General features: G+C 39.1%; 1 protein-coding gene and 1 pseudogene across 1 annotated transcript in view; both read left to right on the top strand.

The window, feature by feature from the left end:
- ST8SIA1 (ST8 alpha-N-acetyl-neuraminide alpha-2,8-sialyltransferase 1) overlaps positions 1 to 24556 on the top strand; it is a 162734-nt gene extending 138178 nt beyond the window's left edge. The window contains exon 5 of the mRNA XM_023725461.1: positions 23959 to 24556. Coding sequence (XP_023581229.1) covers positions 23959 to 24445 — 487 coding nt within the window. The 3' untranslated portion in view covers positions 24446 to 24556. The remainder of the gene's footprint in view (positions 1 to 23958) is intronic.
- LOC111819218 (mitotic spindle assembly checkpoint protein MAD2A pseudogene) lies at positions 8008 to 9859 on the top strand (annotated as a pseudogene).
- Positions 24557 to 25321: the final 765 nt, after the last annotated feature.

The following is a 25321-nucleotide window of genomic DNA, read 5'->3' as shown; positions in this document are numbered from 1 at the left end:
GTCTTGAAATTCACCTCTCCCTTGAGTCTGAACACACTTCTCTTTTCTGTTTCTTGTTGGATTCCTTTGCTAGATTTTTCATCATCTACTTTCTTAATGTTGGTGTTTTCCAGTGCTGCCAGTCAGCTCTCTTCTTCACTGTGTTTGCCTTCCACTGGGGGCACATCTATGACCTTCACGCTCATGATAACTACCACTTAGTCCAGATCTATCCCAGGCTTTGATTCTTTCTTGGGCTTCAGGCAGCTGTATGTCTACTGGCCATCTCCATTTAGAAGTCCCCTAGGCACCTCACATTCAATATGTCACCAAAGCAAATTAATTATCTTTCCCTTCAAATCTTCCCTGCCCCTGGAATCCCTATCATAATTATTAGCCCCATCTTTTCAGTCACGGAGGTGGCTCCACTTTAAGTCACCCTCGGACCTACTTGCTGTCATCATTCTTATCCACTCAGCCACAAAGCCCTGTCAATATTACTTTTACATTATACATTAACTCTGTTACTGTCTCTTTAATTCCTCTGCCGTTGCCTCTGTTCAAGCCACAGTAATCCCTTGCCAGAACTCATATCATGTCCTAACATCTTCCTTCAATGCATTTTTTTTTTTAGTACAAACAGATGTGTTTTCCAAAATCCCAAATTAAAATTCTTCATTGGCTCCCCATTTACATGCTAAATGGAGTCTCAGCTTATCAGCCCTCGCCACTCTCTCCCATTTGCCTCAGATTCCAGTATCACTCATCACTCTCCAGAGACCATGCTCATCAGCACCTCTGCACACATGCAGTGCCCTCTGACTACAGGGCTTTCTCTTTATTGTCCCTTACAAGGCTCAGCTTTCAAAAGACGAGAACGCTTGTCTTTTCATCTTTTTATTCCCAGTACCTAGCAGAGTCTTTGACACAGAGTGAGTCTTCAGTAAGTCACTGGGTTAACATGTTACCATTCTGGAGAAGTGCTCAGTTCCAACTTTCAGATTAAATCACCGCAATTCAGAAAAGGAGAGTGATAGCGGTTGCACAGCATGGAGAACATAATCAATGCCACTGAATTATACATGTAGAAATTGTGGAATTGGTGAATGTTTTGTTGCGTATATTTTCACCATTATAAAAATGAAAATAAATCACATAAATATATAGGTAGACGAAAATCTACAAAAGAACCAAAAAAATTTTTTTTAATTAAGTAAGGATAAGAGAAACTCTGATGCTAGAATCAGAATTTCTCCTAGCTGCAGCAAGGAGCGGGTTGGGTCGAGTTATAATACTAAACTAAGCCCTAAGCCTGCTGAACCAGAATAGCACAGAAAGCTGGGAAGAAGATCGGAAAAGAGTATGAACAACCCCAGTCTATCCACTGGCAAAGGAACAGGGAAAATTCCAAAGCCATATGAACTCTTTTCTTAGTTTGCTAGAGTCATACCTTTTCTTCTCCCCGTTAGTTCTGGTCTTTCTTCATCCACTTGGAAACCACACTTCACAGTTCAGAAAAAGGCCAGGGACCGAAAGTCACAAAGGGAGACAATAATTTGTTACAGGCTGAGTTGTGTAAAAGTTTCAGGAAAATGTTTATGGAGGGAAGATAAGAGGAAAATCCCTTAGAACAGTGCATCTGGAGTGCGATTTTTACCTCTGTCACTGAACGAAGAACTGAAGTCTGCATATGACACCCTAGCCATCAGACACTATACTGGCAAGAGAAGAAGATCCTCAGTCTAGTGAGGGGTGGATTACCCATTAAGCAAGGTACACACGGGCTTACTTGTGCTCACTTACTAATCTGTAGTGCACAGTTTCACCAGTTTTTCACTACATCTTTGATGTGAGATTGTGCACTACAGATTCATAAGTGAGCACAGTTAAGCTTGTGCATACCTTGCTTACTGTAAGCATGTGCATAGCTTGCCTACTGGTTAATCTGCCCTTGAGTCTAGCAGAAACATTAGGTGAAGGCTTCCTAAATACTGGAAACTAGACTCAGGGCTCAGCACCTCAGCATTCTTTGTAGGTCTAGCCAGATCCAAGAAAGAAAATGTAATAACACTTAAATGGTCAGTAAAGGCACGTGAGATTACATTATGTATCCATTTTGAATCAACAAACATTTCTTCCAAAGTTTTCCTTAATATATTTGGTTTCTTATTCTAACACATTGGCAAGATGGCAAGTGCTGTAAAGAATATTCCAGTATATACTGTATATTGTTATTTTCTTTTCCATTTTGGATTGGTGGGTGAAAGTTGGTGATATTAACCATATTTTAGAGAGGTAGGAGAATGACTGCTGTGTATAATTAATATATACAATTTGTTACCCAAAATAGTTTGCAGTACAGACAGTGAAGGAGAGCAGAGATAAATGGAAGAAATTGCTATTTGTCCTGTATAAGTCTAAGCAGGGAAAATGGTATCCTTTAAAAGCTGATGTAATCCACTAACACTTAAATCACACCATGAAATTAAAATAGATGTTCTGTTTTCCACAACTGTAATATAATTCACTCTTAGGCTCTGTTTTTACCTAGCCACTGAATCAACTGTTTTGCAGCATATTGAGGTTTGTTTGGGACTGTTTCCAACACATTGTTTGGAAGAATTGGAGGTGAGATGAAACGAGTATATACGTAATTAGGCCTTGAGGTTGAAGAGAGCAAGTGAGACCTATCTCCTTTTCTTTGCTATTTTCTTCACTTTTCTATTTCCGTCTCCATCTTTGTTCAATGTGGCAGATAAATAAAGAGATAAGTGATAGAGAGGGGGGTGTTTTTTTTCTTTGTATTTCAAACTCTACATCACGCAAGTTTTTAAATTGTCTGATTTTACCTTTGCATTTATTATTGGCAATATTTTTTATTCAGCTCCCCTTCCTCTTATCTCTTTTTGTCCTCTGTTCTCCTCTCCCTTCATCTCCTTTTTTTCTAGGAGATAGTATAGATTGGAGAGTTAGGGTAGTAGTAGTGTTGATGAGCAGGATGGATGTCTGTAAGGACTGCATGCCTCTCCAAGACTGGCAGCCAAGTTGGAATCCATTTTGGGGCTGGGAGGTAAATTAAAAATGGCTGAGAGGGTGCCCAGGTATAGACCTAGGATGATGCCTCCAGTTTTCCATAGCCTGCATGTGATACTTTGGGAATCAGGACGTTCTCACATTTCCTGTAAGAAGATACAAAAATACTAAAAGTAGTGATGGAGCAGAAGAGGCCCAAAGTTGGGAAGAGGAAGTCACTAAATATTGGGACAACAGAGGAGGGCATAGATCTGTTTTGTGGTTTCTAGCTTGGTGTCCAAAAGAACCAGAGGTACCAGACACATCTCAGCACACACCAGGGCTTGACCCCAGAGATAAGACCAGATCAACCACATCACAGGGGATACAGCATAAAGACCCACCAATGCTACGAGGACACAGGAAGGAGACGAGGAAGAAAGATACACATGAGAGGGGAAAGCTAACTTTGATGAGGGTTTACTTTTTAAATAGGTTCAATATTTACCCCAAGACACTGTTTTACTTTGAAAAACACTGAATTGCTTTTAATTGACAAATTTAAGGCTTTCTTCTGTCATCAGTGAGAATGGGAGCACCAGAGAAGATGAGGGCAGTTGTAGTGGGAAAAGTAATCTAGACTTTTCTACATGTGAATTGTGTGTAAAAGGAGGAGTATTAACAAATAAAGGAGTATTAACAAATGAACGTTGAAAAAGACTGACACTAAGCTAGATATCATATTGCTGTCTAGTATCTAATTTTAAATACCTAATATTAAAATAGAGGGAATTTAGTCAGAAAAAATATAGAATCTGACCCCTTATCCACTCTCTGCTGGGGTCTGTTCCCTAAACCAAATGACTCTGTGTTTGAATAATGATGTTATTCATACTCTTATTGTTCCCAGCTCTCTTCAATATGTAGTGCTGCTGTAACAGAAATACCCCAAGTGGATGGCTTTAACAAACAGAAATTTATTCTCCCACAGTCTAGGAGGCTACAAGTCTGAATTCAAGGCTCCAGCTCCAGGGGAAGGCTTTCTGTCTCTGTCAGCTCTGGGGGAAGGTCCTTGTCATCAATCTTCCCTGGTCTAGGAGGTTCTCAGTGCAGGGACCCTGGGTCCAAAGAACACGCTCCACTCCCAGCTTTTCTTTCTTGGTGGTATAAAGTCCCACTCCTCTCTACTCGATTTCTTTTATATCTCAAAAGAGACTGACTCAAGATACAACCTAATCCTATAGATTGTGTCCTGCCTGATTAACATAACTGCCTCTAATCCTGCCTCATTAACAGCGAAGAGATTAGGATTTACAACACATAAGATAATTCGATCAGATCATAAAATGGAGGACAACCACACAATACTGGGAATCATGGCCTAGTCAAGTTGACACACATTTTTGGAGGACACAATGCAATCCATAAAATTCCACCCTTTGGCTCCCCAAAATTCATACCCTTGTCACATGTAAAACACATTTACCCCATCGTATCATCCCAAAAGTCTTAACTCCAAGTCCAAATTCCTTCCTGGGGCAAAATTCCTCTTCATCTGTGAAACCTCGAATACAGAGTTATCTGCTTCCAAAGCACAGTGGTGAAACAGGCGTAAAGTAGACATTTCCATCACAAATGGGAGAAATTGGATGGAAAGAACAGATAACAGGCTCCAAGCAAGTTAGCAGAACACATTACATTAGCTCTCAAGGCTTGAAAATAATCCTCTGTTCTTAATTACAAGTTTTCTACCAATAAAATCTGTCACGAATCTAAATTAAACATAATATTTTCGTTTTAAAAGGAGCCCTGGCGGCACAGTGGTTAAAACGCTCAGCTGCTAACTGAAAGTCAGTGGTTTGAACCCACCAGCAGCTCCATAGGAGAAAGACGTGGCAGTCTGCTTTCATAAAGATTATAGCCTTGGAAACCCAATAGGGCAGTTCTACTCTGTCCTATAGGGTCACTGAGTCAGAATTGACTCAATGCCAGTGGGGTAATTTTAATTTTATTGTATTCCCATAGTTAGATTCTTTAATTCTTTTATTATTCTTCAATTGGAAAGTTAGAAAATAACTTGAATTTCTGTTCTGTGACATAAACTCAACTCAAGCCAAAAATCTGGGAAGGGTGTGAAAGCAAGGGCCCTTCTCCCCATCAGACTCTGGGTGTTGGCTATGCTCTCTGGATTCTGGGTGGAGACCCCTTGGCCCTGGACTTCAGCTCCTCCTTCCAGGCCCTATATAAACTGGTATTCTGTCTTAATATTCAGAAGTAGAGCCTGTTTGCAGTGTGGCATGATACTCTAGTACTCAAACGATCATACCCAAAGTGGATTAGGAAGATCCATGTGAAAATCTAGGCTGGTAGTTGATTCTGTTTTTGAAACAGTTACCTTACCGTGTGGGACAGGTACCACCACCATGTGCCATGGGCAGTCTTTGCAGATGGATCATGAACACCCTGACATGTCTTATGGCAGCCTTCAAAAGTAGCCTTTGCAAAGGTATAGGTGACACAGGCCAACAAAGTAGTTCCATCCGCTTTTCCACGACTATCAAATACACTCTCTAGTGGTTTTAGGGATCTTGTGATTAGTTCATAATGATTTCATCTTAAAAAATCCTCATCAAGGAGGCTCCCCAACTTACTTGCATCTTTTTGCTTGCAAAAGCCAGTATTCAACCTGCCCAGTCACCTAGCCAAGAGCAGGGTAGGGCAGAAAATTAAGTCCTCTCTAGTTGTTTCTTCAGATTTAGTAAGAAGAGTTGGCAGTGATCAAGTGCCTTCATCCTCAACTTTCTCATGCCTCTTAAGTTCAGCTAACACTTCCCCCAGATTCCGAGGGGAGAAGGGCCCTTGCTTTCACACCCTTCCCAGATTTTTGGCTTGAGCTGAGTTTATGTCACAGAACAGAAATTCAAGTTATTTTCTAACTTTCCAATTGAAGAATATTAAAAGAATTAGAGAATCTAACTATGGGAATACAATAAAATTAAATTTACCCCATTGGCATTGAGTTGATTCTGACTCAGTGACCCTATAGGACAGAGTAGAACTGCCCTATTGGGTTTCCAAGGCTATAACCTTTATGGAAGCAGACTGCCACATCTTTCTCCTATGGAGCTGCTGGTGGGTTCAGACCACTGACTTTCAGTTAGCAGCTGAGCGTTTTAACCACTGTGCTGCCAGGGCTCCTTTTAAAACGAAAATACTATGTTTAATTTAGATTCGTGACAGATTTTATTGGTAGAAAACTTGTAATTAAGTAATTAAACACTTTATAAATTAAATGAGTGTGATATCCAGAATAAATTGCAGTATGTTAAAATGTTCATGCAAATGCAACTAGTTCCTTTAATTGCTTTAAATTACAGTGTGGAGGTCAGGGAGAAGTTCTTTGTGATAAAATAAAGGTGGTGCATTTTAGAATATTTTTATGAAGACCTTATTCTCTTATAAAACTTTGCTTATACTTAGCTTTTCCCTTTGTGATTATAGGAAAGATTCTTCGATATTTTTTTCTGCTTTAAGTGACTCTCTGACAAATGGCAGGAAATTCACCATTTTCACTGACTCCTTCACCTATTCCTCCATTGTTATTTCTGAGTATTCCCAAAGGGTTTGGATTAACAGTCATATTTTTTTAAAAATTATTACAAAGTAATGAAAAATGACAAATGAACATCTTCCTTTTTCTCATCTCAGTATTCCAATAATGCCTGTATAACCATGTGTCTGCCATACCATTACTGCTTGGCAAGTGGTTTTTCTGCCGATTTATAATACGCTTCCCAAGATGAACTGTTTCTTTCTCAAGAGTTCTTTAAGAATAGGTTTCTCATCACTTGATATTGCAAAGAGGGGAAGAAGAATGATGATGATGGTGAAAGCTAAACGTTATAACACTTAGTATGCGCCCTGTGTGAAGTGCGGTACGCACTAACGCATTTAGTCCCCACAGCAGCCCTATGAACTTTGTGCTGTATTATCTCCAAGATTCAGATGAGAAAATTGAAGCACAAAGAGACAAAGTAACTTGCTCAAGGTTGCCCAGCTAGCCTGTGCAAGAGGCTGAACGTGCGCTCTTCCCATTCTACCTTGTCTATAATTGGAAGCTACGTTTAAGGCCAATATTAGAAATTTTCTACAGATACAAATATGGCAAAATCAATGGACTTCTGAAAGTGCCCTTTTTTTAAAAATCAAGGTCACTGCTTTATGCCAACATTGCCCTTTTTTTCCTTACTTAAATGAGGATATTCCATGGATTAGCATATACCTAGCTTAATTTTCCACATCTCAAAATGAATCAGTATCTGTTTTTAAAGCTTATTGTAGCTTTTATTTTGCATTGAAACAGAGAAAGAAATATAATTGCTATTCTGAGAATTACAAGAGGGAGAAATCATGAGAATACCTATGGTCAAACAGCACTTTTGTCCTGGAAAAATAAGATTTTTCTAAATAGTTCGTGAGATTAAAAATGTTTGTCTGGTTCTTAGGGGGTTTGTCAGAAATTACCATATTCTGCTCACAAGTAGATGAAAGTAGTGTCTAATGAGAGATTTGTATTTAAGGTGCTATTCAATTCCTAATTACCCATTTTCTGCTTTAAGGCAGGGAAACAGTTTGCATAAAAACCATTGGTACAAAATGCTGCTCGAGAAGTGTGAAGGCAATCAAAAGTATGTCTTACCTTCCTGGAAAGAAAAAAAAAAGCATTTTGTGCTCTTTTCCTGTAGCATATTTGGGAATTTAGCAAATGCATTTTTGACAAAGATAAAGAAATGCTTAGAAATTCCCTCATTGCTTTATGCATTTATTCATTCAACAAGCATTTATGAGATGCTTACACTGGACCAAGGAGCCCTGGTAGCGCAGTGGTTAAGAGCTCAGCTGCTAACCAAAACTTTGGCAGGTCAAATCCACCAGCCGCTCCTTGGAAATGCTATGGGGCAGTTCTACTCTTTCCTATAGGGTTGCTATGAGTCGGAACCGACTCTGGCAACGGGTTCGGTTTTTGGTTTTTATGGACACGGGACCAACGGAGCCTGCTGGCGCAGTGGTTAAGCGCTCCACTGCTAACTGAAAGGTCAGCAGTTTGACTCCACCAGCCTCTCTGCGGGAGGAAGTTGAGGCAGTCTCTTTCTGTAAAGCTTTACAGCCTTGGAAACCCTAAGGGGCAGTTCTACTCTGTCCTATAGGGTCATTATAAGTCAGAATTGACTCGATGGCAATGGGATTTTTTTTACACTGGACCAGTCATAATGTGAGGTTTAGGGGATGCAAAGATAAAGGGCATTTGCCTTTTATGAAGGATTTTAGTAAAAGAGACATAAAAACTAAAGAGATAATTACATGACAAGGTGATTGTCATGGACTGAATTGTGTCGCCCAAAAATATGTGTCAGGAGTGGCGGGGAACTGCTGCAGGAGCCGCGGAGGCAGCTGTTGATCCGATGAATGCGCGCGCCTTCGTCTGTGGGTCCAGCCATGGCGCTGCAGCTCACCCGGGAGCAGGGCGTTACTCTCAACAAGCGCTGAAATCGTGGCCGAGTTCTTCTCATTTGGTATTAACAGCATTTTATATCAGGGTGGCATATATCCATGTGAAACCTTTACTCGAGTGCAAAAATATGGACTCATCTTGCTTGTGACTACTGATCCTGAACTCATTAAATACCTAAATAATGTGGTGGAACAACTAAAAGATTGGTTATACAAATGTTCAGTTCAGAAACTGGTGGTCCTCATCTCACATATTGAAAGTGGTGAGGTCCTTGAAAGACAGCAATTTGATACTGAGTGTGACAAGACTGTAAAAGATGACAGTGCACCCAGAGAAAAGTCTCAGAAAGCTATCCAAGTTGAAATCCGTTCAGTGATCAGACAGATCACAGCTACAGTAACATTTCTGTCACTATTGGAAGTTTCTTGTTCATTTGATCTACTGATTTATACAGATTAAGATTTGGTTGTACTTGAAAAATGGGAAGAATCAGGACCACAATTCATGACCAGTTCTGAGGAAGTCCATCTTCGTTCATTCACTGCTACAATCCACAAGGTAAATAGCATGGTGGCCTACAAAATTCCTGTCAATGACTGAGGGATGAGCTGAGAAAAATAATATACTTGAAATTCTCAAATGTGTTTTCCTGAAACTAAGTCAACTATAAGTTAATATGTTTTATTTCACTGGTCAATTTTTAGATGCGGGAAACAACATTATACTCTACTGAACTGTGCATAATCCATTTTTTGTACCTGTTTAATATTCCATGGAGTTGACCTCATGAATTAGAGGAGATTATGGTATTATCTCCTTGTGAATATATTCGGCTAAATAGATTAGCACAAAAGAATACTGCACATTGTTCAAAAGGGAAGCAGCAGATTTCATCAGCATTGTAATGTCAGTTCCTTTGAAGGTGGCAATTGTAGTTGGAAAAACTTTTATTATAAAGCTAAATCAGATATTTTGGTCAAGTAGCTTGAGGCAGAATATAGGTAGGGTGATACTTAATTGTAAATTACAGCAAAAGAAGTCTGAATATTCAGAATCTTTGTTTAGATCCTGAAAATAACTAATACAATCCATAAGTAATGAAGTATTGAGGTCCTTCCACCATCTATTTAGAGGTATAGTTCCCCTGTTGAAAAAATTTCCAATTGTTTGATTTTAATTTATACAGCTTGTACCTATGAAACATGAATGTTTCTATTGTTTAATTTCCTGTGATAGAGAACTCTTCGAAAATGTCTTTTTATGTTCGATAAAATGAAACGTTAGATGACAATGGTGAAATAAAGTTAAATCTGTATGTTTAAAAAAAAGGTGTCAACTTGGTTAGACCATGATTCCCAGTATAGTGCGGATGTCCTCCATTTTGTGATTGTACTTTTATGTTAAAGAGGATTAGGGTGGGATTATAACACCCTTACCCAGGTCACATCCTTGATCCAATGTGAAGGGAGTTTCCCTGGGGTGTGGCATGCACCGCCTTTTATCTCTCAAAAGATAGAAAAGAAAGGGAAGTGAGCAGAGACGGGGGACCTCATACCACCAAGAAAGTAGTGCCGGGAGCAGAGTGTGTCCTTTGGACCCAGCGTCCTTCTGTGGAGAAGCTCCTAGTCTGGGGGAAGATTGATGAGAAGGCCAAAAGAGAGAGAAAGCCTTCCCCTGGAGCTGCTGCCCTGAATTTGGACTTTTAGCCTACTTTACTGTGAAGAAATAAATTTCTTTTTGTTAAAGCCATCCGTTTGTGGTATTTCTATTATAGCAGCACTAGATGACTAAGACAGTGATAAGTACCTTGATGAAATTATCTTGACAAAAAGTGCTAAGGGACCACAAAGTTAGATGCCTAATCCAGGCTCAGGGTCTTGGAGAACTTTCCATAGCAGTTGTCATGAGTTTAATCCTGAAAGATTAATAGGAATTTTCTGGGTGATCAGCTGGGTTGGTCAACTCAAACAGGGGGAGTAGCATGTGCAAAGGCTTAGAGGCATGAGTGAACATGACCCATTTGAGGAATGTCAAGGAAATTGGATGTGGCAAGAGTTGAGAGTGTTGATGGGCAGTAAAACTCTTCCAGGTTTGATAATTCATTGCAATGGCCACACAGAACTCACAGACCATACTCATAATTTTGAAGTTTGTTAGGGAAGTAATAGGTTAAGATTCAGGTTCAGGAATGCTCAGGATACAATTCATCCATCAGGACAGCCTCTTCTCAGCCATGCCTGCAGGCACTCCTCTCCCTGGTCCTTTGGCCTCTGCCCTGTTCGGGCAAATGTTGCAAAGCTTTTTTAGCTCTTCCTATAAGTGCCCAGAGGCACCCATTCTGCCAATAAGCCCCAGCCCAAAGGTGCTCAGCTCTAGCTCCATGGGTTAGCAAACCTAGCTCCAGCAAATGCCTGGAGGCACCCTACTCCTCCAGCAAGCCTCCTGCCCGAAGGCACTCAGCTTTCTCGCTCTGTGGGCCAGGAAGCCCACTGCGCCATCTTCTTGCTGCCATTTTTCTGCCACCATTTCTTGCCATCTTCAGTGTTACAGCTCTCTCTCTCTCTCTCAGTCTCCTGGTTCCAGGAGCTTTTCAGCACAGGGATCCTGGGTCCTTGATGGTGGTGAGATCCTCCCCTTCCCAACTCTGGGATGGTTCATTTCAAGCCTAATAGAATGACAAAACTGAGCAATTCCTTTGGTAGGCCACAATTACTTTATTTGCATGGTTCCACCCAATCAATTGGGTGGTAGTTACAAGACCATGGCAAGAAGGGCCACACAAACTAGACCCATTGCACAACAGGGAGCATTGACAAGTATGTATTAGATGCTGTTATAATGATACAGGGGAGGATTCATAGTGACCTGAAATAAAACTGTGGTACTGAAGATATGCATTAGTTAAGGTGGGCTAACTGCTGTAACAAACTCCAAACTTCCATGGCTTAATACAATAAAGGATTCTTTCTCATTCACCTACAATTTGAGAGTGCACAAGGGGAGAAGGGGAAGGGTTGGGCTCTATGTTGTCATTCATAGACCCAAACTTCTTCCACCCGGAGGTTCCACCATTCCCCTAGGGCCATAGTATCTCCATCTGGGTCCTCTTTATTCTGTTGTTACTGACAGAGGAAAGAATAGATCAAATATTAAATACTGAGGGGAGGTTTCAGGGGTCAGACCTAGAGGTGCTATGCATCAGTTATGTCCAGAACTGACATGGCTCCAGCTTAGCATAAGGAGTCTGGGAAGTATTCCTTCTGTGTAGTCTGGAAGAAAACAAAATGGGTTTGGTGTCAATATTCAACCGTTTTTGGCCTGTAAAATTGCGATTTCATTGTGGTTCAAGCTAAAAGTGGTAGGCAGAGAGAGATGGGAAGGTAGACTCAAGAGATATCATAAAAGTAGAACTTAGTGACTAACTGGATATAGAAGCTGTGGGAGAGGGAAAAGTGTAGGCTTATAGCCCAGATTGAGTCACTGGTGGATGGTTGTGCCATTCATTCAGATAAGGAATGTGGTTATTGGAATAGATTCTGGGGGGAAGATTTTGAATTTGAGATGCATCTCACGGATCTCGACAGGACTCGCTCCCTCACTTTTATCAGACCTCTACTAAAACGTCACCCTAAGTAAGACGGCAACACATCCCACCCTATCTTTTCCTATTACTCCATCTTACGTTTTTCATAGCACTTCCCATATAGTGTTCACTTTTTTGTTCATTGTTTTTCTCTTCTCACTTAAGTGAAAGCTCCTTGAGGGCAGAGACTGTGTGCATGGTAACCTGCTGTATCCTTTAGCATACAGAACAATATCTGGCACATATTATGTACTCAATGAATAATTGTTGGTGAGTATATGAACTCAAATGTAACTGGCCAGTGACTTATTGGCTGTAATAATAAACACTAATATCTATTGAGGGCTTACTGTGGGACAGATACTGTTCTAAATACTTTGTATGTATTAATTCATGTGAGCTAGATACAACTAATATCACTATTTTACAGATGAGGAAACTGAACAACTTACTTTTAGTAAGTATTGGAGATGAGATTCAAGCCTAGGTGTTAGGGCTTCAGAGTTCACACTCTTAACCATTGGGCTGTGTTTCCATGTTATGTCAGAATGCTAGAGAGCTGGGGATAGAGCCATCAGTATAAACTCAGACGTGAGTTGAGGTTAGCCTGGTCCTTGAGATTTTTTTCAAAATGACTTAGAACCTATCCAATATCTGGCATTAGTTCAGTGTTCCCACAATATCTGGGGAATTTCCACAAGCTTACATTTACATGATCATTGTTTATTCCAATGACTTGTTTTCTTTTAAGGCGCAGTCTCTTTCACATTTCACCTTCTGTGGCTACTCTCCTCTCTCTGCTCTACATCAGTGCAGACGTAGATTACTATAGAGTGAATGTATGAACTCAAATGGAAATGATTTTCATTAGTTTCCAAATGGATTAAAGTTTCTTTTCCTTGATTTCTCCAGAAAACCAAGAAGAAGACTAAAGCTTCTTTTCCTTGATTTCTCCAGAATATTTCTCCAGACTATCAAGCACAGAACATAAGAATTGAATATCAGACCTCTCTGTTCTTAGAAGTATTTTGACCGTACTGTCAATGAAAATGTCCCCTTTGTTTTTACATCTAGTATTTAGCCTCCCACGATGTTGTTGCTCCTCTTTCTCTCTTCCTCTCAACCTTTGGCTTCCCCCACCCCTTAGTTCCTGCTCTGTATACAGGAGAGTTCAGTTATCACTTATTTTGCTTTCTGTTCCAAGGACATTTTCTTGGGATTTCACCTTCAACATCCAAAGCACTGTGCACACTTAAACAAAGAGAAATTTCTCTCCACAAGGAACTCTGGCATCTGTTGTTAAAAATGACATTTCTACCTCATTACTAGTACATAGGTCCTGGTTTAAGTCATGAGAGTGAATGAAATCTCCCAGAGAGTGTGGATGACATAAGATCAGAAACTTGGCTATGATGGGGAGGAAAGAGATAGGGAAGTAACTAGAGAAAGTTGTCCTTTTGAGGAAATTGTTGTCTGTTGTTAGTTTGTTATTCAGATGGGGGAGATTTGAGCAAGAGCCCAAGTTGGGGAAGGGCCAGTGATAGGAAGTAGATGAATACAGAGACAATAAAAAGGATGATTGTGGACCAGGTCCTGGAGAAGGTGAGAAGAAGTGGAACCTAGATAACAGGTGAATGAATTCATGCAGGACAGTAGGGACACTTTGTCCCCTCAGAGAAAAGATACACAGTATAGTTGAAAGAGCACTAAATCAAGAGTCACTGAGCTGACTATACAATGAAAACTACAAGACACTATTGCAAGAAACCAAAAGAGACCGGCATAAGTGGAAAAACATACCTTGCTCCTGGATAGGAAGACTCAACATTGTGAAAATGTCAGTTCTACCCAAAGCGATCTACAGATATAGTGCAATCCTGATCCAAATCCTGATCCACCGCATTTAAAAATGCTGGTGGAGAAACAAATCACCAACTTCATATGGAAAGGGAAGAGGCCGTGGCTGAGTAAAGCATTCCTCAAGAAGACGAACAAAGTGGGAGGGCTAACACTACCTGATTTTAGAACCTATTGTACTGCCACTGTAGTCAAAACATCCTAGTACTGGTACATTAACAGATACATAGACCAATGGAACAGAATTGAGAATCCAGACATAAATTCATCCACCTATGAGCAGCTGATCTTTGACAAGGCCCAAAGTCCTTTAATTGGGGAAAAGACAGTCTCTTTAACAAACGGTGCTGGCATAACTGGATATCCATCTGAAAAACTGAAACAAAACCCATACCTCACACCATGCACAAAAACTAACTCAAAATGGATCAGAGACCTAAATGTAAAATCTAAAGATCATGGAAGAAAAAATAGGGACAACGCTATGAGCCCTAATACATGGCATAAACAGAATATGAACCATAAGTAACAATGCACAAACACCAGAAGAGAAACTAGATAACTGGGAGCTTCTAAAAATCAAACACTTACGCTCATCCAAAGACTTCACCAGAAGAGTAAAAAGACAACCTACAGACTGGGAAAAAAATTTTGGCTACAACAAATCCGATCAGCGTCTAATCTCTAAAATCTACAAGATACTGCAAAACCTCAACAACAAAAAGACAACCCAATTAAGAAATGGGCAAAGGATATGAACAGACACTTCCCAAAAGAAGACATTCAGGTGGCTAACAGACACATGAGGAAATGCTCAGGATCATCAGCCACTAGAGAAATGTAATCAAAACTACAATGAGATACCATCTCACCCCAACAAGGCTAGCATTAATCCAAAAAACACAAAATAATAAATGTTGGAGAGGTTGTGGAGAGACTGGAACATTTATACACTGTTGGTGGGAATGTAAAATGGTATAACCACTTTGGAAATCGATTTGGCACTTCCTTAAAAAGCTAGAAATAGAAATACAATATGATCCAGCAATCCCACTCCCTGGAATATATCCTAGAGAAATAAGAGCCATCACAAGAATAGATATATGCAGACCCATGTTCATTGCAGCACTGTTCACGATAGCAAAAGATGGAAACAACCTAGTTGCCCATCAACAGATGAATGGATAAACAAGTTATGGTGTATTCACACAATGGAATACTATGCAACGATAAAGAACAAGGATGAATCTGTGAAACATAACGTGGAGGAATCTGGAAGGCATTATGCTGAGTGAATTTAGTCAGTCACAGAAGGACAAATATTGTATAAGACCACTACTATAAGAACTCAAGGAAAGTTTGAAACACAGAAGAAAACATTCTTTGATAGTTACGAGGGTGGCTAGGGAGGGAGAGGATTATTCACTAACTAGACAGTAGACAAGAATTATCTTAGGTGAAGGGAAGGACAGCACACACTACAGGGGAAGTCAGCACAACTGGACTAAACCAAAGCTAAGAAGTCTCCTGAATACAACCAAACACTTCAAGGGACAGACAGAGTAGCAGGGGCGGGGATCTGGGGACCATGCTTTCAGGGGACATATAGGTCAATTGGCATAACAAAGTCTATTAAGAAAATGTTCTGCATCCTACTTTGATGAGTGGTGCCGGGGTCTTAAAAGCTAGCGAGTGGCCGTCTAAGATGCATCAATTGGTCCCAACCTACCTGGAGTAAAGGAGAATGAAAAACACCAAAGTCACAAGGAAAGTATTAGCCCAAGAGACAGAATGGGCCACATAAACCAGAGACTTCATCAGCCTGAGACCAGAAGAACTAGATGGTGCAGGGCTACCACCAGTGACCGCCCTGACAGGGAACACAACAGAGAGTCCCTGACAGAGGAGGAGAAAAGTGGGGTGCAGAACTCAAATTCTAGAAAAAGACCAGACTTAATGGTCTGACTGAGACTGAAGGAACCCCAGAAAGCATGGCCCCCGGACTCTCTGTCAACCCAGAGCTAAAACCATTCCTAAGGCCAACTCTTCAGACAAAGATTAGACTGGACTGTGGGACATAAAATGATACTTGTGAAGAATGTGCTTCTTAGCTCAAGTAGATACATGAGACTAAATGGGTAGCTTCTGTCCGGAGGTGAGATGGGAAGGCAGAGAGGGTCAGGAGCTGGTTGAATGGACATGGGAAATTAGGGGTGGAAAGGAAGAGTGTGCTATCACAATATAGGGAGAGCAATTAGGGTCAGATAACAATGTATGTATAAATTTTTGTTGGAGAGATTAACTTGAATTGTAAACTTTCACTTGAAGTACAACCTTTAAAAGAAAAAGTCACTGAGCTGAGTTGGAATCTGGGGTCTACTACATTCCTGCTGTGAAGCCTCATGAGAACACTTAACTGTTCTCGTCCTCAGTTTGTTTAAAAGCAGAAAAAGGTTAATGCCTTCTTCATAGAGTTACTGTAAAGATTAAATAAGGTAATGTGTTCAGCAAGAATTGATTTACCCCCTCAGCTCTGTTTGCCTAGCTAACTTCTACACATTTTTCAAAACTCAGTTCAGATATATCCGTCTCCTAAATTTCTTTCAGCAATCTCCCCAGCCTAGGTTTGGAACCGCTACTGTGCAAATATTTTACAAATTGGCATTCTTAGGGCATATTTTCTTATGCATTATGTATGAATGGAATATCTTGGTATGGAGTGCTGTTTGCAATCTTGTAAAATATTTTCCTGCGGAAAAGACACGCCCATAGGATGACAAGGTACAGCGGAGGAAAGGACTGTAAATCAACACAAAATTAACGCTCATTGACAGAGGGAAAGGAAGCCACAGCTGGATAAACAAATGGCTGCATAAAGTGACAGAAGAATGACAGTGAGCAACTGCGAACGTGGAAAATGGTCCAAAAACATTAGAAAAGCAAGTAAATAATATGAGGAAATGAGTTAACCCACTGGAAAATTGCTGAAGCATTTGAACAGAAAGTAAATTAAAAAGTGTTAATGTAAAACTTATTAGACAGAACATCATTAGAACAAATATTCTATGTAAAACAAGTGGACTTTTGAACTGGAATTTGCTGAGGAGAGAAATAAACGTGAATATTTATGTGACCTCTTTTCGTAAATGTGTTTTATACTGTACAAACATTATAACAATATGAAAACTTGAGAACAACTACACCATAATCCTAATTTATTGTTATTATTGGAAAAGGTAAACTTGAACCTCACAATTATTTTACTTTGCATTTATGTGGTTGCTAACTAGGCTGACCTTTTTGAAAGGAAATATTTACTATCAAAATTCACACACAGTGAAGCCTGTGAGAGCCGGAACTCGACAGGACAGCCTTGCTTTTCCGAGTCTCGAACGTTTTCCGCCTTCCACAGAGTGCAGTCTTAGCACTTTTCCCTCACTCCTTTTAGTGGAAAATATTTGAGTTTTCCTTCTCTGACAGATTTCTGCCTTACTCACGTTCTGGATTTTGCAGGTTTTACTGTATAAATATGTTCACCTTCTAAAAATGAAAACATTGCAGATAAGGCTGAAGTCTCCTTTGACCTATTCCCACTGCTCTCTCAGAGGTTAACTATTGTTTTCAGCTTAGCATGTACCCTTTCAACATTCTCCCATGCATTCATGTACATATATGTAACCGTAGAAAATATATACCATTACCTTATAGGATACGCACAGACACACACACTGACACACACATGCGATAATCTACTTACAAATTATAGTAGTAATTCTACAACTTATTTTTTCACGTAACATTTTATCTTGGAAATGTTTCCATTTCAGTACAAACAGATGTGTGTCATTGAAAGAAATGTTGTATATCCATAGTAGGGCGATAACAATTTGTTTGGCCATTCTGCTAGTCATGGACATTTAAGTTGTTTCTAGTTGTCTGCATATGTCAGCAAACATTCATGGATATTTACTTGGTGCCACGTGCCAGGCGCTCTTCTTGGTGTTGTGGATTTAGCAGTGAACAAAGTCCTTCTCCTTGTGGATATTCAAGAAGACACAAACAATAAGGGCATAAATATGTGATCAAATGCTGTGCAGTGATAGGTTCTGTGACGGAATACAACAAAGAGTGGGTAGATCGTGAGAGAGGAGGCGGTTAGGAAAGTCCTCTCTGAGGAGCTTTCCTTTGAAGCAAGACCTAAGAGAAGTGAGGGTGGGAGCTCTGCAAATACCAAGGGCACCTGCTGAAAATTGGAAGTGCTGGGGCAGTAGGTGTGCATGTTTGAAACACCAAATCGCCTTCCATGCTGTCTGGAACCACTCATACTCCCGTCGAAGCACGTAAGAGTATCCGTTTCCCACACTCAAACTAACATTTGTTATTATCAGATTCCTTAATTTTTACAAATAGGAAGTGTGGAAAACTCATTTTATTGTTTTGTTAGTTGGTTAAATGAATTTAACTTTAATGCTAGTGAGATTGGGTGTATTTTAATTTGTATATTGGCCCTTTGAATTTCGTCGTCTCTGACTTAACAGTTCTATATCTTTGTCCATTTTGCTATTGTACTGTTTGAACATTTGTTATTGATTTGTATTGATTGTAGTCTGGATGTTAATCGTTTGTTACATATGTTGCAAATAATTTCTATCGACTGTTGCTTATTGCTTGTTTCATAACTTTAATTATAGTACGTTTTGTCTTGTAGAAGTTTTTAATTTTGAAGAAATTATGTGTATCAACCTTTTCCTTTATGAATTTTGCTTTTAGTATCTTCTTTAACAAAGCCTTTCATATCCCAAAGTCTTAAAGATGTTTTCTAAATTTTTCTTCTACTCTAATTTTGTATCTTTATTTTACCTGGAACTTAAACTTTTCTGAACAGTGTGAGGTAGGAATTTATCTCAATTTCTATTATTGGCTAGCCAGTGGTCCCAGTGTAATTTGTGGAATAGTTGATTTTTTTATTTAAGTAATTTGAAATGTTGTGTTTATCATAAGGCAAACCCTCAAACATGCATAGGTCCATTTCTGAACTCTTTCTTCTTTTCCATTATGTATCATCTGTTCCTGAATATATTCCATACTGTTTTGATTACTGTATCTTTAAAATCTATTTTGACGTTTGATAAGACAGGTTCTCCTTTATTTTTTTTAAACTAAAATTATCTTGAATATGCATACTGACTTAACTTCCAAGTGAATTTTAGAATCATCAAGTTTTATTTTGAAATAATATTGATATTTTGATCGGGATTGCATTGAACTTATAAATTTATTTGGGGAGACATCTTGTCTTCATAAGATGTCACATATTTATTGGTTGGTTTATTTCAAAGTATTTGAGGGCTTCGTTGCTATTACAAATGAAATCTTTGTTCCATTATATTTTTCTAACATGTTGTTTCTCCTTGGAGGGAAGCTATATATCTTTTAAAGTTGATCTTGCCTTAGTCTCCTATCAGTTACAATAAATCATTTTTCAGTTCATTCTCTTGTATATTCTCAATAGGTAATTATATTATCTACAAATATTGATGAATTTCCCCATGTAAACATACTTGCAATATTTTTTTTTAAATTTCCTGATGCTATGTGTGTATCTTTATGTTGTTGATTTCTCATTTTATTACATTTTTGATCAGATGATATAGTCTGTATGATGATAATTGTTATAATATATTGGTATTTCTTTTTTGACATAATGTGTGGTCATTTTTAGAAATTTCTTATTTATGGTTAAAAATAATATTATTGAAGATGCTCACTATGATTTTGGATTTGTGAATTTCTGTTGGTAGTTTTATCAGTTTTTGTTATGTACATATTTTGAAACTATCTTATTAGGTGCATAAAGTTTCTTGACTTTTATATTGGTGATATTGTCATTTGAGCAACATAAATTTTTTTATAATTTAAAAAATTAAAATCTATTTTTATCAAGGAATCCCTGGGTGGCATAAATGGGTAAGTGCTTGACTACTGGCTAAAAGGTTGGTGGATCGAATCCACCCAGAGGTGCCCTGGAAGACGGACTTGGTGATCTACTTCTGAAAAATCAGCCATTGAAAACCTTATGGAACAGGTCTACTGTGCACACGTGGGGTTGGCATGAGTCAAAATTGAGTCAACGGCGATGAGCAACAACACATTTTTATCAAAATAATACATGTACATAGTTTAAAAAGTCAAATAGTATGACAAAGCCTTAAATGAAAAACAGCAATCCCATCTCACACCTCCCCACTCCTCCAAGTTGTATTCCAAGAGATCAATTCATTTTTACTTTAGTTGATTTGTTCTTGTTACTTTTTAAAAAACATCATTAATTACTATTTTAAAAACTTCAATTTATCTATTGATTTCCTATGGAAAATGTAGATCTAGCTCTCTTAACATGCACCTTACTTCATCTCCCCTCTCCCTGCACACTTACACTCTCCTGACTTCTCAATCCAGATCTATCACAATTAAATCAATATTCAGTGCTTACCTTAATGTCTGTATGGTGTTATTGTTCCTAACTGAGACAAAGAGTATATCACAAGTGTTTTTATATCCTGTCCAACTTTTAATTATTCCCCAGTGCTAAAAAATGCTTTCTATGTCGCAGGCACTAATTCATCACTCCCATTAGAGCTGCAAATCTTCTGTCATTACCAGGGCCTCAGACTGGTTCCTTCTGTTCGAACCCCTGCTGAGAATGTACATTCCTAACAAGTTCCCAGGATGTTATACATAAGAATCACCTAGGAATCTAGTTAAAATGTTGATTCCGATTCAGTATATCTAGGGGTGGAAAAGCAAATTCTCAGCAGGGAACTTGTTAGAAATGTAAACTCTCAACAGAGGTTCAAACCAGAACAAACCAGTTCAAAGTCATGGTCATTACTGCCAAACATATTAGTCTTATCAGTTTTTTTTGTTTGTTTGTTTGTTTATTTGTTTGGTTTGGTTTTTTTTGAGACATCTTTCCGGAGCTATTTTTTTTCTCTTTCTAGAAGCTAATTGGTGGCTTTCTAGGCCTACTGTATAGCTGTTTTGCTGGAGCTTCTCTTTACCAGAATACATCTGTTGTTATATTTTTAAATTGCCAACAGCCCTTTCTTATTATCTGAATGTTCTCTAACTTTTTATAGCATCCTGGTCTTATTTCATGGATTCAGTAACTATTCATAATTCTAAATAACTAATTATAGATTTTTTAACTTAATTTTTTTGTTATTGTTGAAAATATACATAGCAGAACATACACCAATTCAACAATTTCTAGATGTACAATTCAGTGACATTGATTACATTCTTCAAATTGTACAGCCATTCTCACTCTCCTTTTCTGAGTTGTTCCTCCTGCATTAATGTAAGCTCACTGCCCCCTAAGTTTCTTATCCAATCTCTCGAGTTGCTGTCGTCAGTTTGGTTACATATAGCTAGTTCTTTAAACAGCACAATGCTCAAGGCAGACATTCTTTATAATTAAAATAAACTACTGTTTGGTTTAAAGAAGACTTCAGGGAATATTGGTTTAATGCTTAAGGTTTAAAGATTATCTCGGGGTGATAGTTTTGGGGATTCATCCAGGCTTAAAGGCTCTTGAAAAATCTAGATTCCACGATAATTTGTATTTTCTCCCTTTTGATCAGGATTCTTCTATAGCATCTTTGATCAAAACATTCAGTAATGGTAATCGAGCACCATCTAGTTCTTCTGAACTCATGGCAAAGGAGGCAGTTATTCATGTCAGCAGTGGGCCACACATTCCATTTCCTCCTCCTTTTCCTGACTCTCCTTCTTCCTCTGTTGCTTCAGGTGAATAGAGACCAATAGTTGTACCTTGGGTGGCTGCTTGCAAGCTTTTAAGACCCCAGGCACAACACAGCAAACTAGGAGGTAGAACAGAAACACTAAACATGTTGTTAGGCCAATTAACTGAGACATCCCATGAGACCATGACCCTAAACCTCCAAACCAAGTGTCTTTGTCATCTAGTGCTGCTCTAACAGAAATACCACAAGTGGATGGCTTCAACAAAGAGAAATTTATTCTCTCACAGTCTAGTAGGCTACAAGTCCAAATTCAGGGCATTGGCTCCAGGGGAAGGCTTTCTCTTCTCAGCTCTGGAGGAAGGTCCTTGTCATCAATCTTCCCTGGTGGAGGAGCTTCTCTATGCAGGAACCTCAGGTCCAAAGGATGCGCTTTGCTCCCGGTGCTGCTTTCTTGGTGGGATGAGGTCCCCAACTCTCTGCTTGCTTCCCTTTCCTTTTATCTCTTGAAAGATAAAAGGTGGTGCAGGCCACACCCCAGGGAAACTCCCTTTACATTGGATCAGGGATGTGACCTTAGTAAGCATGTTACAATCCCACCCTAATCCTCTTTAACATAAAATTACAATCACAAAATGGAGGACAACCACACAATACTGGGAATCATGGCCCAGCCAAACTGATACACACATTTTTGGGGGACATAATTCAGTCCGTTACACCAAGAAACCAAATCTCATGAGGTGTTCGGTTGTACATAAGCAGCCTCAGTAGCTGCTCTTTTTTTTGTTGTTGTTAATGTAAATGTCTGTCATGCATTTGCCAATTCAACTTTTTACAGCTGTACAACTTATTGATATCAATTACATTAATCAGCTGTGCAACTCTTTCCCATAATCAATGTGATTTTTCCATCACCATAAACCAAAACTCAATGTTCCATAAGCAATAACCACCCTCTTTTCACCTCCCTCCCACCGCTGGTAATCACTAATAAATGTTGGTCTCTTTACATTTGCCTTTTTTGTCTTTTTATATAACTTTTATATAATTATAGATTTTAAGGGCTTTCTTCTGCTCTTGAATGATCTTGGTTTCCTCTGAGTTTCTTTGTTCTTCTGTTTTATTCTCTGACTCTTATGCCGGAGTCTTCCCTTCAATGTCTGCGTATCTTGGCTCTCTGTTCTTGTTCAGTGATTGGAAGCTCTGTGCAGGACTGGACCTGTCCGTGGGTGGGCTTCATTGTTGGCTAAGAACGTAGCAAGTTGACTTTCTCTTGGGTGGCTCCCAAATGTCATTATCTACAGGTCTTTTCTCGTGGGCCAGTCAGTTTCAGTATTCTGCTTGGGAACTGTAAACCTGGCTGTCAAAACTGTATGAGCTGAGAAGAATTCCTAGTTTCCCCTGTGATGGGCCAGCTATCTGGGTACTCCTCCTCCAAAGGCAGAATTAATTATTTTTTATCTATATTCCATAGTATTTTATACGAATATCAACTGTTGCACTTAAAACATTATATTGTACACATTCATATTTTTGTTTCCACAACTGGACTTGAATTTCCAGAGTTGAAAAGTTGGGATTTTTAACTCTCAATGCCTGGCATATAGAAGGTATTCCATATGTTTTAGTTGACTACATTTGAACTGGAGATCTTATGTCTCTGTATAATCCAAATGGAAAAAACAGAAAAGTAAAATTCTTTGGAGTGAGCTGTACTGGCAACTTGCAACATCATTTTATAATAGTAACAAGTCTTTCTTTTCCATGTAATATGTAGTTACAATATAGCATTGATTTATCAAAATACTTGTAGAATCATAGAATTTGAGTGGAAGATGTATCTTACAAATGGTTCCTTTGATTTGCAGGTGAAGAAACCATCCCTGCAGTTATGCCAGATTGCACATGTAGCTTTTATCAAAATTCTACCCAACAACCTTTGTGATGAGTATTGATGAGTATTAAACCATTTTACATTCCAGAGAAATACATTCTGGAAAAGAACACACTGTACAATGCATTTTAACCCAGACAAAACACCCTTAAACAATGTCAACCTGAGTTTAAAACTTTCGGGTGGAGTAAAACTTGGCTACTTGATGAGAGATAATTGTTAAATTCAAAGAGAATTTTAAACGCGAGGGAAGTATTTTACATGTTTTTGCTGAGATGATTTGAGCCATCAGCGCCATCAGAAGAACAATAAAGTGGGTTTATCCAGGTTTAATTGAACTTCTTCTCTTTCATAGGTTTCAAAACCTGCTTTGGTCCAGAAAGACATTTGTGGACAACATGAAAATCTATAACCACAGTTACATCTACATGCCTGCCTTTTCTATGAAGACAGGAACGGAGCCATCCCTCCGAGTTTATTATACACTGTCTGACGTTGGTGCCAATCAAACAGTGCTTTTTGCTAACCCCAACTTTCTGCGTAACATTGGAAAGTTCTGGAAAAGTAGGGGAATTCATGCCAAGCGCCTGTCCACAGGACTCTTTCTGGTGAGTGCAGCCCTGGGTCTTTGTGAAGAGGTGGCCATCTATGGCTTCTGGCCCTTCTCTGTGAATATGCAAGAGCAGCCCATCAGCCACCACTATTACGATAACGTCCTGCCCTTTTCTGGCTTCCACGCCATGCCAGAGGAATTTCTCCAACTCTGGTATCTTCATAAAGTTGGTGCACTGAGAATGCAGCTAGACCCGTGTGAGAACACCTCACTTCAGCCCACTTCCTAGGGACTATGGAAGAAGAAGGAACTGAGCCAGGGTATTTTTGTTAGGTTTTCTACGTGACTCCAAAAGAAAATGGTCAAGTTGTTTCATGGATTTGCATGGGCCACTTGAAAAGACAAAAAAAAAAAAAGGGCAACAACAAAACCCGAAGGAAAACTCTACTTTTGATATTGGCTTAGAGGATAGATAAGAAAAAAAGTCCTATGACATATTTTATAGCACATTGTGGATTTTCAGCTGTAAAATGCTAATGAAATGATGATGTTTACATGGTTCAAATCTAGAAGATACAGTGCAAAACCAAGATGGAGCTCTAGTTATTGAGGCCGAAGGACTAATTGAGATAGAATAAATGGAATGCCAGAGAAGAGTGTTGCTGATCATCCACACAAACTGGCTTAATTAAAACCACGACAACAACAACAACAAAAACCTATCTTATTAGGTTTAGAACTATAGAGGGTTTTTTAATTATTATAATTTATTTTTGCCCTATTCAGGGGCAGTGGGTGGGTGCTGGTGTAGATTTAAAAAAAAAAATCTCTTACTGAGTAATAAGGATATAAAATGCTACACCTGATTATTGTGATTTGTTGAACCAAGTCTATGTTAATTATGTTGTGTTGTTAGGTGCTGTCGAGTTGGTTTCGACTCATAGCGACGCTGTGTACAACAGAAAAAAACACTGGTCCTGCACCATTCTCGCAATCATTGCTATGTTTGGCCCATTGTTGCAGCCACTGTGTCAATTCATCCCCTTGAGGGTCTTCCTCTTTTTCACTGACCCTCTACTTTACCAAGGATGATGTCCTCCTCCCGGGACTGGTCCCTCCTGATAACATGTCCAAAGTATGTGAGACGAAGTCTCACCATCCTTGC

This window comes from Trichechus manatus, unplaced genomic scaffold (genome assembly GCF_000243295.1).
Source record: "Trichechus manatus latirostris isolate Lorelei unplaced genomic scaffold, TriManLat1.0 scaffold00313, whole genome shotgun sequence".
NCBI lineage: Eukaryota > Metazoa > Chordata > Mammalia > Sirenia > Trichechidae > Trichechus > Trichechus manatus.
The sequence above is the reverse complement of the archived record's forward strand: the minus strand, read 5'-3'. Positions and strand labels throughout refer to the sequence as shown.